Raw genomic sequence first — 18,529 nt, forward strand, 5'->3', positions numbered from 1 at the left:
AGATCAGAAATGTTAAGAGTGGGAACTAGAAGTGTGATTTCCTCCAAGGAGATACTACTGGATTACTCTTCACAATTGTTTTACTGAGCATTTTCTCTTTGGGTTCACAAATCTTGTATTTTTGATTGTGTGGTTTCACAGATTTGCTGACCTTACAGCATTATTGTGAAAAGAAGTACATTAAATACTGGGAAGAGTACTAATACTGCCATAATGGGGATTGCATAAGTATCTTGTGTAGGTAGACTCTACATTATCATTGATTTTTTTAGAGAAAATTTACACCCCTGAACTTTTGGCTTCTCACAATAGCAGGCTAAAATAATGATTTCAAACCCATATTTTACACCTGTCAAAAACTGTGTAAGACTATAAATAATAAATTTGGATGGTTCCTTAATCATCAGTAGGATTGCTGTGTTTTTTCTGTCTCCATAGCTCTTAAACCTTGTCGGCTGGAACATCCCTGGAAGTGTCCAAGGTCAGGCTAGATGGGCCTTTGAACAACCTGATGAAGCAGAAGATATCCCTGGATCTGTGTGCATGACAGTTTTGAAGGTGGGCTATGGAAGCATAGTTTGGTTGGCATTTTTACATTACCATTAATGTCATGTTGGGAATATGCAACTTTAGTGATGTATTTTCACTTTAATTTCTTTGTAGTTTTTCTACCTCCTAATTTGAATCACTTTTTGTACACATTTTGTACACATTTTACCCTGTGTGTGGTGGCTAGAGAATATTGTATTTCCACACTTACTACCACTTTACATTTATGTTTTCATGTGTGCCTGCAGCGTTTTCTTTTGGTGGAATGAGCTCAGTTCTTTCTGCTTTATCTCCAAGGCCAATAACTCTAATATCTCCTGAATGATCTCAAATATGTGCATGCAACTTTCAAAAGTGTAATGTCCCGAAATGTCACTTCTTTACATCTTCAGTGCTGCACTTTGGCTTATGCATCCCAGTACAATGTTTTCTGTTTTCATTCTGGATTGATATCATTCAGTTTGTTCCATTTGTGATAAAACATGCAGCTATTTTTCTGAGTACTGCTGCATCGTGTTGGGAAAATGAAGCTGGTTTTGCTAACCATGATTCATCATCAAAATGAAAGGGTTCTGCACATGGGATTTACAGGATCCTACCTCAGGTCTAGCACTATTCAAAACTTCCACTAATATTTTGGATAACAAGGTAGAGAGGATTATTAAAAAGCATCCAGCCATCAGCTGCAGAGGATCCCTTATCTGCCCTTGAAAGGGTAGGATGTAAATTGAGAGTCATAACGAGAGTTCAAGAAATCAGTGTCAAAAGTATACACAACTCAACAAATTAAAATGAGAGCTACTTCATTAAGGTAGGAATAATTAAATACACAATAGTAAGAGTGGGAACAATCAGACAGCACTGTGAAACAGATTGCAGAGCTAGCATATATGGCTTTAATTGCTCATTCTTCTTCCCAAAACCTATTACTTTGTTACAGAAAGAATTTTAGTTTAGTTTCATACAATTTTCCTTTGATTAATCATTGGTCCTTGCTATTTTTTTATTGCTCTCTTCTGGATACTTGTTTAATTTAAATCAAGAGAAAAATAATAGAATAAACAATTAAATATGCCAAAATGTTGGCTGTTCCAAGGCTATTCCTTTTTCTTAAGATGGCTTTTATCTTTACTAGGTTTCTGGAACCTCACCTGTCTCTCAGAATTTCTCAAATATGTAGTCAGTCTGAGATTACAGCAATTTCTGCAATATAAACCAGACTGGAAACGTGTGCCAGTCTCCTTAAAGAAACTCACTTTCCTGGAGGGACATTTCATGCATATCTCAGACTGCTTCAAAATGTTCTATAGTATGTAAGAAACATTTTTATTGCTGTCAAAGATAGTAAAATATTACTTTTTGGGGAGAAGCAGAATTTCACAGTGTATAGAGATGCCATAAAACTTGCAGATTGAAGCAGAATTTCATTGAAGAAGTTGTATGGACAGAAGGGAGAATATCTGCTGCGCTTGTGAATTTGACAAATATTCAGATATGAAGTTGTATGGCGATCCACTTTCACAACATAATATGACAGTAAATTGAGATACCTCAGATTTGCAGGGTTTGGAATTCATGTATGGTGTTCAGAGACAGAAGACACTAAATAAGTTAATGAAAGCGACATAAAATGAGTTTATACAACTCTGATCTGTGCAGCTTTGGACTGAAATATAGTCAGGGAATTGCTCTTGGTTTATCTGGAGACTCCCTCCACTTTGGTTTCACACCTTGCCTCGGAATTCAAACAAGCTGAATGTATCTTTGCCTTGCAGCACTGTTAAATTGTTCCTACAACTGGGATTTCTAAATTCAAAGTTATCTTTTTAAAGAAGACACTGGCTGTGTAGTGGGGAACAATGGAAGATTTCATGCAGTTTCCATGTGCTTTTGTACTTAAGAGCATATTCTTATTGATTTAAAATAAAGTCCTACACCTGACAACAAAGAATACTGATAAATACAATCAAAGAATTGCAGACAGTCTAATGGGTTTGGGTTCAATTCAGGCCTGGCAGCCCTGCAGGATGAAATAATCCACATAGGATAATTCTGGAATGGGCAAAAGCATAGACGGTCCCCAGTGCAGTCTCTGGATTTTAGTGTGGAGGTACCATTTGTTGGAGCAGAAGGATAATTAATTTTTTTGTTCCTCTTCACTTGCACCAAGATGATTAGCAGGGGAATCTGATGCTTCTGAGTTTTGTAAGGCAGACACTTTTCTGGTAAGAACTGAATTTGCTCATTTCGGTCAGTCTGGTAAACAACCATCAGAGGACAGCTTCTCCCAGGTGCTGTGTCAGCTCCCGGCAGTGAGGGCACACCTTGCCATGCTCAGCTCTCTTGGCTCCTGGGTGAGTAGTTAGTTAGCAGGCACATCAAACTGTTTGCTTAGCTACTTAAGGTCATTTGCAATAATTCTGCCTTCCTTCCTTGGGATGGACTACTTCCTCCTCTTCAAGGTGAAATGAGCTCAGTAATACCATTTGTGGACATAGCTCATCTTAATTCATTTTCCTAGTGACTTATGCTGCTTTTGTGTTATAATTTTTTTCTTTCTGGGCATCTATTACCCTGTCAGTCTGCTCAAGCCACCTGCCCTATTTATGGGCATTTTAACAGAAGGAAGTTAATAGAAACTCACATTGGGTGTGAATTTCCATTTCACTAATTCACACTATTCTTGCTGGGGACACTTCAGTGTTAAGGGAAAAATAGCTTACAGTACTTTCAAAGCCAGATTGCTTTCTCCCAGCAAGACAAAGTGGCCTTAGTGGGAACTAGGGCAGCTAAGCTGCAGTGCTTGGAAATTTACACCCTAATTATCTCAAATTAGCTTCTCCATCCAGGCCAGAACAAATATGTGTAGAAATTCAGAAGGTTGTCTAGTATGTTACCTTTTCCTATAGGGTGATCTCCACTGAGTGCACATGGGTCATACTGAGAGCATCACTGTGGAAAACCCTTTGGCAGTTCAAATTAGCAAAAGTGCTTTCTGATTTTCAGTTCCCTGAAAGTTCAAAGTACGTCTCAAAAGGCAGCATACTTGTAAATTACAGCACTAACTGATGGATTGGAAACACCTGTACAGCTACAATGCCATATTTGCTCCCATTTCAAGCCTGAGTCCCCCAACTTGGCTAGCTTTGCTTAACTCAATAGCTTTGGTTATGTTAATTGCTTCAATGGACATGGAATTATTGTCACTAAAATGAATGCATCAGAATCCAAAATAACCCCTCACTGGAATAATTGTTGAAAAATATTTTTCTTTTAGAACACTATGTCCTCAAAGAAAACCTACTTGGAGTTCATTTGATTTTGAGAGTTGCTTTACTTGCAATCCAAAGCAAGCTCTTACAAAATCTCTTTGGGAAGAAAAAAAAAAGTCAATTTCTGTTATGTGTTGTTTCACAGAAGTTTATAGGTCAACAATTTATGTAGCCCAGTCAGCAAGAAGCACACATATAGCATCTACTCTGAATCAGAGAGCTGGCTGATGTCAAGGTAATTACATTGATATAAGGCTGTTGTAGGTTCAAGGAGATGAGAGCTGAGTTTCTCTATAGAAAAACTAAATGCCTTGAACAGAGAAGACTCTGTGTGTATTGAGTGCGTGTGTGTGCAGGGCTTGTGAGTCATGATAGTTTCTAAAAGGCTGTTTAACTTTCTGAAGTTGATGTGAGTCATAGTTCTCTTCCCAGGTAATGACTAGTTAAGATCCCATTTAGCTCTTCCATTTCTCTAGTAATCTCTGAGACCTGTGTTTCATTGATCTTCCAGTGAACAGCTGCTTCAGAGCTCTGAGTGACACGTGAAAGCTTTAGGAAACAACACAGATCCTTTGCTCCATTTGGGGAGCATAGATGACTAGAGCTGGAACTTGTCACTGCTCAGCCACTTCTGTCACATTAAAATGACAATTGCTTTAACAAAAGAAAGCTTGTACTAAGTGTTTAATGTAGGTATAAAACATACAGGATTGGGAAAAAGGTGACTTTGAATGACACAGAATAAAAATAGGCACAAGGGCAGGTTTTTTACTTATGACATCATAAACTCTTTTTCTCATAATTATTGTTAGAGTTAAACTGAGTATTTCAGAGGACATACAGAATATATTAAAGATCTAGACCCAAACTTATGTTGTGGTTTAGGGAAGTTTATCTAGACATTTCAAGGTTACTGAAAGAAAAAGAATTACAGAAAAGAATCACTGTGGAAAGGACCACAGTGGGTCATCTGGTCCAACCTCCCTAGGGTCATCCTAGAGCAAGTGGATTGTGTCCAGATGGCTTTTGAATATTTCCAGGGAAGGAGACTTCACAACCTCCCTGGGTAACCTGTTCCAGTGCTCTGTCACTTGCACAGTAAGGAAGTTCTTCCTCATTTCCAGTGGGGGGGCCTTCCTATGTTCCATCTTCTGCCTCTTGCCTCTTGTCCTATTGCTTGGCACCATAGAAGGCAGAACAGAAACTGAAATACTTGCAATAAAAAATGCACTGGAACCTTTAAACAGGATTTCAAACCTTCTCTTCTTTGTAAGAGGTAGGTAAATTGCAGAGAATCACTTTGTCTTACTTGTTCGTCTTCAGACTGGCAATAAAAATATATTAGGATGTTAAAGCCAGGATTGCTAATGTATTAAAGATTTATATTTAGAATAAAAATGATCTTTCAGCACAGCGTTCTCATGAGATTTCTTGCTAAACATGTTCCCAACTCCTCCATTGCCACCTCCAACCTTTTCTTCTGGTATTTTTCCAATTTACAATATGAATTCTTCAGTACTTGTTGTCAAATGCTAAAATAGTTTTAATAAGGGATTTTAGCTGAAGTGACTAGAAATTCTAAGTGATGCAGAGTGCTATGATCATTAGTGTTACTCCTGCAGTTAAAAGTATCCCTATTTATGGGTTTTCTATGTTCTCTGGTTTAACATGAGGAATATATTTCAAAGTTACAAAAGCATAGGGGATCAGTTTGGAGAGGGTTTAAATTCAGTGTTTGATAAAGAGTTACACTGCTGATGTGCTAATAATACAAGTCATGTTTTTTGGCAACTGATTTATTTATTCCCTTTAAATAGAGAACAGTCAAACCTGATACTAATTTAGTGAGTTAGAGGACAAGGAAACAGGGCCATAGGGGTACTGAGCTGATGGCAACCAGATAATTCCTACTGTTACTGCAGCACATGCTGCTGTACACCTGCCTGGCCTCGCCTTCCTTTTGTACCATAGCTGAGCCCACTTATCATAAAACTGCATCAAAAACAACTTTTCTGAATTAATAAAGCCATAATTTAATGTTTATATATTCATTAGTCAACACTGTTAGTTATGCAGACCATATTGTAGCTATTCATTTATGCATGCAAGTTAAAAATGACTAAGACCATTAATTCACTGAGAACACATATGTCAGTTTGGTGGAATACTGTTTTTTTTCCTAAATTATAGCAAAGACACCAGGTCTAGGTTTTCTGCAACAGATTGTTATTTTTGGGACAGCAGGGATGAGCATTCAGTATCAGTCTCAGTACGGAAAGACAAAGAGAAAGAGCATTTGGTTTAATTGGAGATAATTTAATCATCCTCTGAGAAGGAGAACTTCTGAAGGGCATTGCATATTTGACTTTGTTCTGGCATCTCTGTTCAGAGTGATGGAGCCATGGGGTGTGATCTGATACAGCCTGCAGTGGGTGGGAGCACCAGCAGGTCTTGGAGATTACTAGAGTATTACAGGGTGGGAAAAAATGAAACATTGCCAAAATTAGAGGAATCTGACCCAGAATGATATTTCAGTGTTTGGACAAATGCATATCTTATGCAAATTTTCTTATTAGAGGTCTGCAGGGTCTTCAGTGACTAATGAAGGATTTCTTATGAGAAAGCTTATTAAGAAAATTTGTCATTCTTTTTTATTTTCTTTGATGGGATTCAGTTATTCAGACTTGATGAAGTTGTAACCCACTCTCTCCCCAGCACAGACACAAATTAAATTCCTTCTTGGCAGGATTAAGCAATGTTAGCAAGAATTACTTCTGTATGCTTTCCATGTATTCATTTGAAGCAAATAGGTAATGTCAAAGGCAATTAAGACCATTTCAGATATTCCCTTACTTTCTATTCCCTTCATGGTCTCCCATTTTTATATATTTGGCTTCCCCTCCAGACTAAAGGTCTTGACCAGTTCAGAAAAATCTTCTTGGGAAAAACATACAGATGCTATTTTGCCAATGCTGAAAATCTCATTACTAATTTATGGAAGGTTCCTGCCTTCCATGTATTGGAAGGATTTCACATCTGGAAGGAGGTAACTTTTGTATGATGAAGATGACTTCTACTGTTGCCATGAATAATTATGGTTTTTGTCTAATTCTAATCCTTCTGAAAATTCCACACATAGACATTAGAGATGTGTTGTAATTAAGCAAATCCTTTTCCCAGTCCATTTCACTTTAAAGCAGGTCCTCCCCTGCAATTGCTTTTCCCACTCGCTTTTTCTACTCTGTCCTGGAACCAAGGGCAGAGATCGTGTCTTTCTGGGGGGGATTAATATCCTGTCCAGTATTTCATCATGGGTGAGGAAGCAGTCTTGATGAGCTCCCAGGAGATAAAAGCTGGATTTGGAGGAGGTGTGGAAGTGAGAGGCAGTAGATGGACCAGGCTGAGACTATGAGCTAACAAGAAGATAAGGGAAAAACAGGCTAATGGGAAAGAACTGTGCAGTAGAGGGACAGAGGAGGCTGGAGTAATAGAGGAGAAAAGCATATCTTAAGAAATAAGAGGTGGAATGGTACCTATGCTCACAAAGTTGCTCCACTAACCCTGCAGGTAATGGAAAAAGTCACAGATTCCCTGATGATAAACACTCTTCTATTTGCTAGTAGGTCACTGGTGACATGCAGAAATCAGCATGTGTGTCCTGCCTCTGTGGTGCTGGTTATCAGAGCATGGCACAGAACACTACTGAGATCACTTCGTTTTCAGCTGGGTGATCTGAGCTGCAAACCCAAAGCCCCAGTTTTGCCAGTGGCCATTATGGACACAAGTGGGATTCTGTGTAATTCTGATACAGGCTGGCAAGGGAGCAGTAGGAGCAAAGCAACTATAGTGTCATGCTCTGAACAGTCTTTGCTCTTTAGGAACATTTCTGTATAGCGTATTAATCCATGCTTTTAAAAGTGGATTTCTATAATATGGAGTTTGTAGCCTAACAGGAACCTTACAAACTTCACCAGGCACAAATGTAAACTTGTGTACTAAGCAGGGAATAAGGCCTGGCAATGAAACAGGCTGGGACTTGACAATTCTGCTGAAGATGACCTGAAACAGGCAGTGGAACAGGTTGCCCAGAGAAGCTGGACTGTCTCTGTCCATGGAGGCTTTCAAGACTTGTCCAGATGAAGCCTTGAGCAATAAGCCTGACTTTGCCTTTGTCAATGCTTTGCACAGGAGGTTGGACTAGAGATGGCCTGAAGTCCCTTCTGACATAAACTTTTCTCTGATCTTATGATAATATATTTAAAATTTATTCATCCAGGTCCTACAAAAAAAGGTGGGAACAGCTGGCAGTAAAATGAGATTATTATCAGTGGGTTTGTGAACTATCTTATTCTTGGTATCTGAAAATGAGACTTCATTAACAAAATGTCACTTGCCTTTATTATTGCAGAGGTAACCTTTTGAAAATGAACTGACCATGAAATAACAGAGTAATTTCACCTAGAATCTGCAGATAATCTGAAATAATGATGCACAAGGGTATGAAATGCTTCTATTAATCTCTGTGGGATATTAGTGGTAAAGCCCAATGATGGCAATTTGTATATAAGCATTGTAAATAATTTAGTATTATTTAAGGTTCACAAAAGAAAGAGTCACATATATTATTAAAAAATAATCTCTGAATGAGAGTTCTCTACTATAATTAATATAATGGCTTTTACTCTAAAAGGCATTCATTCAGTAACATGTTACACTTAAACAACAATAATGTAGCAATAATATATATATCTTAAAACTATGAACTACTTTGGCTGAGGGTGTATCACCTTGTGGGTGGATTTATGGTGATTTTAGCCTCCCACTTCAGGGACTACAAGCCTTATAAAGATTTGTCCTTTAGGTTTATCCAGTTGTGGTAATTATTTGGGAGTTGAAAGGACTCATTAGCAGTCCCTTCTCATCTCCGATGCTGTTCTGTAAATTAGCCACTGGAAATTTCTTTAAGTACCTTCGAATTCTTTCATTATCTAGCACAAAAGGTCATTTCACACAAAATCAAGTGCTCTGAGACCTGCTAATGTAAGGACATCCTGAACTCATGAATCTGTTAAATCTGTTTTCACAATCTGTTTTCACATTTGGACGTTGTTTGTTTTTGAGGGCTGTCTGCTGCTCACCAGATGTTCTCTGTTATTATTTACCTAGTGACTGAATTTTTATGGTCCCTTCATAGAGGTCCTCACAAAGTAAAAAACCATCCTCAAGTAAAAAAGTCCCTGATCCTGTTCGTGCTTTGAGCTATGGTCATATTTGCAGAGTGAAAATCAGCATCTCATTACTACTTGTAAAAATGCAGCACCACCATCTATCTGCTTGTGATGACTATGTGCAAAATTGGGATCAGACTGTACTGCAATCATATATTTCAACAAATATGCAAAATAAAGAGAAATTCTTTCTGTTTACAAGCACCAAATCCAAAGAGGGATAACTAGCATTCCAAAATTTAATCTCCTCAAGGAAGGCAAGAGCCCTCACAATCTTTTGTAAAACCCTTTTCTCCACTGGGTTTACATATGTACCATCACGATCTGTTTGTAGGTACTGTGGGACAAAACCAGCTCGTGTTAAAACTTGTGCTAGGAACTGTTGTCAAGCTTGTGTACCCATCATCAAATATATTTGAAAGAAAGAGTCTCTGGTTAATGATGAGAGGAGAGAATGCAAACTCTTTTTAAATCAGTCTGAACAAAATTTACTTTCCATTTCTTACCGACTCTCTACTTTCAGCAATTCATCTCATGGTTCAGCTTTCTGACTATTTTTTCTTTTGCATTCCTGAGTTACAGGTGTCAGCCACAGAGAGAGAGCAGCAATCCCTTCTGGAAATGGCTTGGGAATACCATGGAGGAAGCAGGAGCATTGGTGAGATTTTGAAGATGGAAGAGTGAAAGATGAGGTGCTAAATCTGAGACTGTGGCTGCTATAATGAGCTGCTGAACATCAGAGAGCAGGAATTACTGCATTTCTTGAGAGTGCTGCAGAACCTCTGAGCGTTTTATTTCTAGTAGTAGAAATCCACATGGGTCTCAAGAAGTGTTAAAATAACAGGTGTTGAAAGCAACAGTTTTTCATAAAGGCAAAAATATATTTTATATGTATCCTATGCTCTGCGTTTATCTGGTTTGCCCATTCCAGGTCCCTTGAGCACATAATGCTGCAGGTCTCAGCTCCACACCCTCCACCCTCACCTTCCATCCTGGCTGCTGTCCTGTACATCATTTCAAAGGAGCACAGCTGGGTGCTGGACTGTAATTTCTCCTGCAGCTCAGATCAAGTCCATTAGTTTATTTGAAGGTTAGGACGAAGACCATGGAAGTGCATGAGGAGCTAATAGACAGACCGGTGTTCCTGCTGTGCTCACGGGGGCTTAAACCAGGGAGAAAATAGTCAGGCACATCCATATTATTTTCACCTTTTGCTTCACGATTTGCAGTAGTCTCATTCATAAATGACAAAGAAACAGCTCCCTGCTGTGAGGTCCTCATACCACAGAGAGCTGTAATGAGTTTGTAACGAGATAGAGATAAGGAAGATTTTTTGTGATTACTCAGACAAATCTCTGAGTGCAAATCAGAGATGTACTGAGTGAGGGGTATGTCTTTTCATCACTCTCCATGGCTTAAACAGATTAGGATAATTAAGGTATTCTCATGGTATTATGTAAGAAGAACTCAGTAAGACAAAAATACATCTTTATGGATGTACATACATCTTTATGGATGTAAATACATCTTTATGGATTTCTTGCCTTCACTGTATGTCAGAATCTTTTGTAATTTGACAGCCACTAGCAGTGATTAATGGCTAGCAATATGGCTAGGGGCAATGTATGTTTCAAAGTCAGTATCAGGAAAGCCTCTGTGATCTGGGAAGTCTTTGGCTGTGGAACTGTCTCCTTGCAAAATCAGAAACAAGTGTTTTGCCAGTGTGCTACTTGAAGAGCTTCAAATAAATAGCTGGATTATTAATGAATATGAGAGTGAAAAACAGGGGAATTTTCACCTTGGAGTGTGTTGCTAAACTGAGATTTAAGTTGTTCCTGTTTCAGTCTTTTATGATAGCTATAGTAAATTTATATTTTTCATATGTATGCATATATATTTGTGGAGGTGTATACATATAAGTGCTCCAGAAAGAAATGTTTTATTTTCATTTTCTTAGAAGCATCAGGTGTTTTCTGTGTTGAATCTTAGCATGGGTAATATATATCCAGCTATTAAAGTAACCATGGCAAAATAAATAAATAAATATTTTCAAAGATTATGCCTGTACCTCATTTACTGCTCTTTTCAAAATGTATGGTTATGAACAAACCATTTACTTCCACAAGTATATGCTCTACAGGATTTCAGGTACAAAAAGTTTAAAAGGTCAGATAATTACAATAAATAGGTTTACTGCATCCCTGTATAACATAAATCTCATTTCTATTTGCCATGTTCTGTCCTTCTTAATTAAAACATCAGACCACATGTACAGTCTGGAGCAGCTCAGTTATGAAAGGTTAGATCCATCAGTTTATTCCTCATTGGTTTATTAATTACTGGCCTTGACTCTTGATTCAAATCAACACTCTTTCCTCAGGATAAAAGTGCATATTATGTTACAAATTATATACTGTACTTTTAAACAAAAATATATTGGAAACATTTACAAAGAAAGCTTCCACTGGACTTGACTTTGATGGAATAATGTTCTCTTGTGCCAGACTTCTTGTGAAGTCTGACTTTCACAGGTGACCACTGGCAAATTTCTAAACAGTGTTGTTACTGAGTTTCTTTAATCCATAAAAGGAATGAAAAAAATGCTGTGAGCTGAAATTCTGTTTCAGTTTTGTAATGATATTTCAAATACATAACTTTCATCCATGGTTTTCAAGATATTTTTTAATGGGACTTCTGATGATTCTCTGATATTTTCTCATGAAAACTTTTTGCTTGCAAACCTGCTGTATTGTGCCAGCTGATGTGCTCCAAAGAAGAGGAAGAACTTTTGATGGTAAATCTAAACCAGATCTGCAGAAACAGATAAGTTGTGTCTGGAGACACTGTAGATGCTGTTAAAGACAAGGTACGAATGGATCCATCCATTAAAAATAAGAGAAGGCAGGAGCTTGCTTTTGCTTTGTTATTTTAGATATGTACTTCAGCAATTTGGATATTGCGTATACCTGAAAGCAGTGGCGGTTAAGAAAGGCTTAATTTGTTTACTCCAACAGTAAATGCCTTTTTCACCTGATGGGAAAGGGCAGACTGATCCTGCTTTGCTGAGCTACTCTGCTTTGGTTCATGAGCTGGGTTCCTGTCCCCTCTGTCTCAGAGGATGGACACTCCACCGCTGGTCCACCCACTGAGCCTGGGGTGTGCTTCACCCGCTTTAGCTGTCCCTGAAAGGAAAAAAAAAAAAAAAGAAAAACAAACCAAAAAACTTCAAAAGCCCCCATCAAAGCACTTCAAGTTAGGCACATAATTATCTTCTCAAGATCTGGCCTGAACTGATCCCAGCCTACGCTCCTTCCTCTCATGCTGTCGTGACAGGATTTCAGTCAGAAACACGCGGCTCTCTCTGCAGACGCTCGAGCGGCGGCAGGAGCCCCCGCCAGCCGCGCACCGCCGAGCCCCGGGCCCCCAGCGCGTCCCGCCCCGCACCGGCCGGGGACCCGCCCCTGGCGGCCGCCCTCCGCGGCGCCTCCGCGGGGAGGGGATCGCGGCCGGGGGCGTTGCGGGGGTCGGGGCGGGCCCGGGCGCGGCTGCGGGGGGCGGCGGCCGCCCGGCCCCGGGTGCGTGCGGCGCAGCCCGCTCCGCTCGCCGCGCTGCCGCTCCGGGGGTCGCCGCTCGCCCGCCGGCACCTCCCGCCCGGCGGAGGGGGGCGCGGAGGGCTCTCCCCGCCATGGCCTTCACCTTCGCCGCCTTCTGCTACATGCTGTCGCTGGTCCTGTGCGCCGCCCTCATCTTCTTCGCCATCTGGCATGTGAGTACCCCAGCCCCGCAGTCCCCGCGCTGGAGGCGGCTCCAGCCCCGGTGTGGAGAGTGCCGGTGCCGTGAGGGAGCGGGGAAGCGGGGCAGCCTGAGGCGGGGGCGAGCATCCCCTCGCCCGGGCAGCCGGGGCGCAGCGTCCCGCGGCGGAGCCAGGGCGGACAGAGCTTACCGTGAGACCTCTGCGTGGGGGACGGTGTTTATTACATTGCTGTAAGCGCAAGGAGCCGTGGCCACGGGTCTGTGGCAGCTCGGGGACTGTGGCAGCTCGGGCCCCGCTGCCCGGAGCGCTCGCTGAGCAGGCTGAGCGCTGCCCCGGCCCCGCGCTGGTGGCGGAGTTCGGCGCTGCCCGCGGCTCAGCGCCGGCCGCGCCCGGGCGGGAGCTCTCCAGGTAACATCGTCTGCTTCTCTCGCCTGCGAACGGAGCGCTGGGACGGGAAACCTCCCCGTATCTGATGAAGCAGACACGGTGTTTTCTCTTCAGTAATTACTACATTAATAACTTCCTTAAAAGTTGAATGAGAAACTCTCTCGTTCTTCTGATACATGACCCGCATATTGTGGTCCACCTTCGTTAATTTAACTCCACAGGGTTGCTGCTCGTTCCTTACTGTTCGCCGGGTGTCTGTGGTAGGCGTAAACGTGTAACTCGGAAGATGTGAAATCATTCTAGTGCATAACTTGCAATTATTTTGAACTGTTACATATTTTAGAATTAATTACGCTTCATGTGTGCTACACGATAACTGCGTGCTGTAAGCATTCAGGATGGAACAGGATCAGTTGGAAAATAGAGCGAGACTAGTGGATGCTTCTACAGCTACCTGATGGAGTATGATTAAAAGAAAAACCCTCCTTTGACTAATAAGCCAGGGAACTGCAGAATTTATTTTTATTGAAATGGAAGTAAAACTGCTAGCTTAGTTGTATTTGCACTCTGAAAGAAATCCTTCTGTTGCAAGAATGCTTTGAAATTTACTTATTCTTCGAGGGATGTGTAACAATGTTACAAGGTGTGATGCTAGTGCCAAGCGCTGTTGTGATGTCAAGTACTGCAAGGCTGGAAAGGATCTCTAGCAGCCAGCTACTGCACTACTCTGAAAAAAAGAGTAGTAAAATTTAGATTATTGCTCATGTTTTCTCTCCTCCTCTTCTGCAAATCTTTAGGTCTCCAAAAGTGAGAACTCCACAGCTTCCTCAAGGGGCTTAGAGTTAGAAGTGTGTTCTCCTTTGAATCTCTAACAACAAATTGAACTGCAGCAATTTTAATGGTTGTTTTATGTGTTTGAAGTCTGTCACTGTGTCCTCTTCTTTTGAGTCTGGAGTTATTGTCGTGTGAATTCATAAAAGACTTGTAGCAAATCTGGCAAATTATTCTCCCATAAATGAGTGCAGTTACTGCAAATTTACTCTTAGTGAAACATTTTTTTAACTTTCAGTCTATAAACTCATGGAGAGCAGTCCCTCAGTACAAGAGCTCTGTAAAGGTAACTAGGAAAGAAAACCTTTTCTCAATACACATATGTTTAGACTACATGTTTCTTACATCTGTTGAAAACTTGTTGAGGAATTGAAATGGAAAATGGCTGGAAATGCTCTTCTGTTGTAAGAGAGAAAGAATTGGTACTATCTTTTCTAGTAAACAGAAAAATTCTATTAAAATACATGGTTTGTGAAGGAAGGTAATAGAATTACAGATTTAACACCCTGCCAAAATAAACTTTTAGGTGTCCATGTTATCCACAGAACACAAGGATTTTTATTATCCTTTCTTTAAGAACTGGTACAGTCTGGTTTCTTCTGTAAGTTATGTATTGAGTCATAGGAGTTTCTTTTACCTTAAACATCTCAGTGGTGAAAATCTTCCCAAGAAACAAAACTCCTACTCCTTCTCTGTGACCTGATTTTTCTTCCACTATAATATTCTGGTAAGGGACAGTAAATATATTGTACATAGCTTCTAATAATTGCAGAGGATAATTATATTATCCTGTTTATTTTTTTTAAACATTCTGTTGCTAAGAGTAAATTGATGAATAATCTGAGTGTTCTATCACTTTGGAAGATTTCTGAAAATAAGAATTTATATTTTGTACATTATTTTAAAGAATAAGACTTGATGTTGTTCTAACCTGAAGCTGAATGAGGTTTGGACATATATCTGGAATGATTTAACAGCGGATCAAATAAAACTTTATTTTCTTCCTGCTGGCAAGTCAGATGAATTATGAGTTTCATTCATATTGATCTAATAAGTTTAATAAAAACTTCACAACCAAAACAAGAGAGTAAGATGAGGATTTTTATTTTTGGACACTGTGCTTTTCTGATGCCTTTCCTCTAAGAAGTTAAAGACTGTTTATACATTCCTGTGCTCTTTACTCTTTGGAAGCAGATAGAATGAAGCTGGTCAGAGCATTTTAAAGGAATTGTGAACAAAATGAACACAGTCCTCCAGATACCTGGAATATATTATAATTTTTTCCAGCCTCTGAGTGATTTTCTTGTATAGGTAGCCAGAGGTGTCTGTCATAAAAAAACATCCCAATAAAACCAAATTAGATATTATCAGAAACATTTGTTTAAACTCTGCACAAGAATTATCCTAATGTAGTATTGCTCTAATTTCTCTCATATATATTAAATGGAAGAAAAGGACTTCAAAATCTTCATGTAGTACATTAAACCAATGTGACACTCTGTGGTACAGGAATTTTTACAGCATTTAGGTTGTTCAGTGACCACATTACCTGTAGGTTTATTAGGTGTAATGTCACAGTATTAGAAACACCATGTAGAATTGCATGATACAACTAACAGCAGAATTTGGTCTGCTAACTACATCATTGGATATCCTCATCTGATCTTGTAAGCTCAAGAACAGTGTTAGTCTTCCTGCTATCACAGACACTTGGTTTTGCTGTCCTCAGCTCTTTTTCTTCTTTATCTACAGCTTTTCACTAATCAGTTTTATTCCATTCCTAAACGATCTTGAACTAAGATTTTAGCTTCTTGTTGACATTGAACTGAGCCGTGTCAAGTCTGTTTGAGCTCCCGACAAGACTTGACACACCACATTCATTTCCAGTGTAGCTCCACTAAGTTTTGTCTCAAGTGAAGTTAACTGAAGCTGACCAAGTTGTGCCTTATTTGTCCTCAGTTAAAAGGGGATATGCTTGTGTTGAGTCCTGCAGCACTCTATTCTCTTAAAGCATATTGGTTTTGAGTAATCTGAGTCCTTCCCTTCTGGTGATATTTTAAGATGAAAATACTTGTTTTGAGATTGGTTATTTAAAGGAAAGCTTTAAGAAAAGAGCCTTTCAAAGTGGTCCATCTTATAATGCCACGGCAAAACAATTCATAAGTACCAAGAACATTACTATTAAAAGGAAAAGAATTTCCATGGTGGACACTCTATTTTTCAAGTCATACAAGCATATCTTTGCATGTGACTGCTTCATAACCTAAGGATTGCCAGAAAGTATCAGGGGTATCATGCCAGTGAAAAAATTGGCAGTACTAGCCTGAGAAGTTGTACCACATTGGATGCTTTTTGGAGTATTTTGATGTAGTTATGAACACAGATGAATCCATGAACAGCCCTTAGGCACAACAAGAGTGGTATGTGTTGAAAGTAATGGCAGCTACTTGAGCCAAGTATAAGGAGAATAAAGCAGTAGAAGATGGAGCTTTTTTGGTTTATGCCCCCTACACCAACTTATTTTTCTTTTGAAGTGTGAGGATAGTATTAATCTTGTTAAACTACCGTAATATAACTTTGGTTTCACTTAACAGTTACAAGTTCACAAGTATAATTAAAAACATTGGTAGGCTGTGACTGAACAGAGTAATATCGGCTAATATTGACTTGTAGTTTTAATCAAAACATCCTTTTTTTGCAAACACCAGGGAATTAAGCCCTTGGAATCTGTATTCAGTGTTGTTTCTGCTAATGGCCTTGTGTGTTATGTTTATCAGACATCTTAAGTTATATATGCCTTGTTTTCTCATTTGCTAAGTGTGAGTAATGGAACTAAACTGCAAGTACTGCCTGTCACTTTATTTAAGACCATTCCTAAAATGCCTTTGCTTTCTGACAGAAGATGCTATACACATATGAGGTGGTGCCACTTCTGTTTTTTGTCACTGTAGTGTCCTGGTGATGTGGTCTGTGTTTTATTAGCACTCAAGTTTTGATAGCGCAGGTAAAAAATTCAAAAGCTTTCAAAGAGTTATGGATGTAGAATTTGGTGACTGTTTGGTTTCTGACTTACTTAGGCTTCCTCATAAAATTCCTAGCATATTTTGTGATAAATTGTACAGCCTTAATTTTGAAAATACATAAAAAGCACATAAGTTTGGCTTGATAGCAAATTCAGTTGAGCAAAACACTTTGGTCACAAGCTGTGTGCTGATCTGTCACTGTTCTCTGTGTATCTGTGTCTTTTTGTTTCTGTAACTTAGGTTTGGAGGCGAGCTCTGCCCTACCTGAAACCTATGAAGAGATCTATGATCTGACTTGAACATGTTCTTCTCTCTGGTGAAGGCTATCAGTCATCTCAATTTAACCTCTTTGCAATGCTTTAGAGCCTGTCTTGAAAAGAAAGTAATTTCCTTACAGACTTCTGGTCAAGCCTGAGTTCTTTATAGATATTGAAGTTCAGTACTGTTCTTTAATGAGTCATTAATGCATTTCTCTGAGTATGTTGGATAATTATGTGCTTAAAAATAAAATCAGATTAAGGCTTGATGAAGGGGAGCACAAATGCTATTGCTGTGTGTTATACATATTTCTTGAAAATGTCTTTTCTTGCCTAAGCAGCTAAGCACATTGTCCCTCAAGGTTTTATAGTCAGGACAGTTTAAGGAATGAGTCTGATATTTCCACTCTTTTCAAAGACAGAGCACAGCCAGATTGCCCTGGCTATAACATAGGTTGACAGTTCCCTTACAACTTTTCTTTCAGAAGTTTGTCACATTAATGCTGACAGACAGATATTAGGCCAGGCAGCACAGGCTGTGGAGCAAACTGTATATTTTATATTGGGAAAGAGGTATATCTCAGTTTAGTAACCTTGCCATGCTTAAATAATAATTAGAAAGATCATAGAAGTCAGTCTATGGGCTCCAGCATAGACTTAAGCAGGATCTCTGTGTTTGTTTGAACTGTCATGATGAGATTTATTTGGAGAAAGATTTTAAATTGTGTGTGTTTGCCACTGGCTGTAATTCTGGATGCCTCACAAGTCACAGTGACTCCATTATCTTTGTAAAATAAATTATTCTGTGGAGTCTCGTGCCTCCCACAATATGTGCAGAGAGCTATTTAAATGTTATTTAGTTGTCACATATCCGAGGGGTTTGTGGTCTTAGGATTAGTTGTAAAATCTACTTACTAAAGGGATTTATATCCAAATTGGTAAAGAATCTATTTCTAGTGCTTTTAAGTAACTGCTATGCTTGTTAATAAGCAAGGCAATATAGCTGTCATATTTTATTAGACCATGACTAACTCTTAGATTGAGTCGGAGGCATGAGTTTATAGCTCATTACATGTGTTTGTTTATTCAGCCACCACATACTACATTAAACCAAATTTAAAACATTGAATTCAGCCTTCAGACCTTCGGCTTAGTGGATTACCCTCACCCCAACATAAATATCCTTTAGCAAAATATTTTTCAGAAGGAGGAGGAAGCTCAGCAGAGA

General features: G+C 39.4%; 1 protein-coding gene and 2 long non-coding RNA genes across 4 annotated transcripts in view; 2 read left to right on the forward strand and 1 right to left on the reverse strand.

Moving 5' to 3' along the window:
- Positions 1–9,944, forward strand: part of LOC137471518 (uncharacterized) — a 30,929-nt gene extending 20,985 nt beyond the window's left edge. Inside the window, exons 4-5 of the long non-coding RNA XR_010997668.1 lie at positions 439–558; positions 9,632–9,944. This is a non-coding gene — a long non-coding RNA (uncharacterized lncRNA). The remainder of the gene's footprint in view (positions 1–438; positions 559–9,631) is intronic.
- Positions 9,945–12,025: 2,081 nt separating this feature from the next.
- Positions 12,026–12,970, reverse strand: LOC137471520 (uncharacterized). Its single transcript, XR_010997670.1, has 2 exons — positions 12,746–12,970; positions 12,026–12,231 (listed from the first exon to the last, which is right to left on the reverse strand). It is a non-coding gene; the product is annotated as an uncharacterized lncRNA (long non-coding RNA).
- The window catches only part of CNIH3 (cornichon family AMPA receptor auxiliary protein 3), a 44,470-nt gene continuing 38,587 nt past the window's right edge, over positions 12,647–18,529 (forward strand). For both annotated transcript variants that reach the window (XR_010997667.1, XM_068185924.1), the window contains exon 1: positions 12,647–12,815. Coding sequence is in view for 1 of the 2 variants with exons in the window: in XM_068185924.1 (XP_068042025.1) it covers positions 12,735–12,815 (81 nt within the window). In the remaining variant the exon portion in view is untranslated. The remainder of the gene's footprint in view (positions 12,816–18,529) is intronic.

The sequence above is a fragment of the Anomalospiza imberbis genome, chromosome 3, assembly GCF_031753505.1.
Source record: "Anomalospiza imberbis isolate Cuckoo-Finch-1a 21T00152 chromosome 3, ASM3175350v1, whole genome shotgun sequence".
Taxonomy (NCBI): Eukaryota; Metazoa; Chordata; class Aves; order Passeriformes; family Viduidae; genus Anomalospiza; species Anomalospiza imberbis.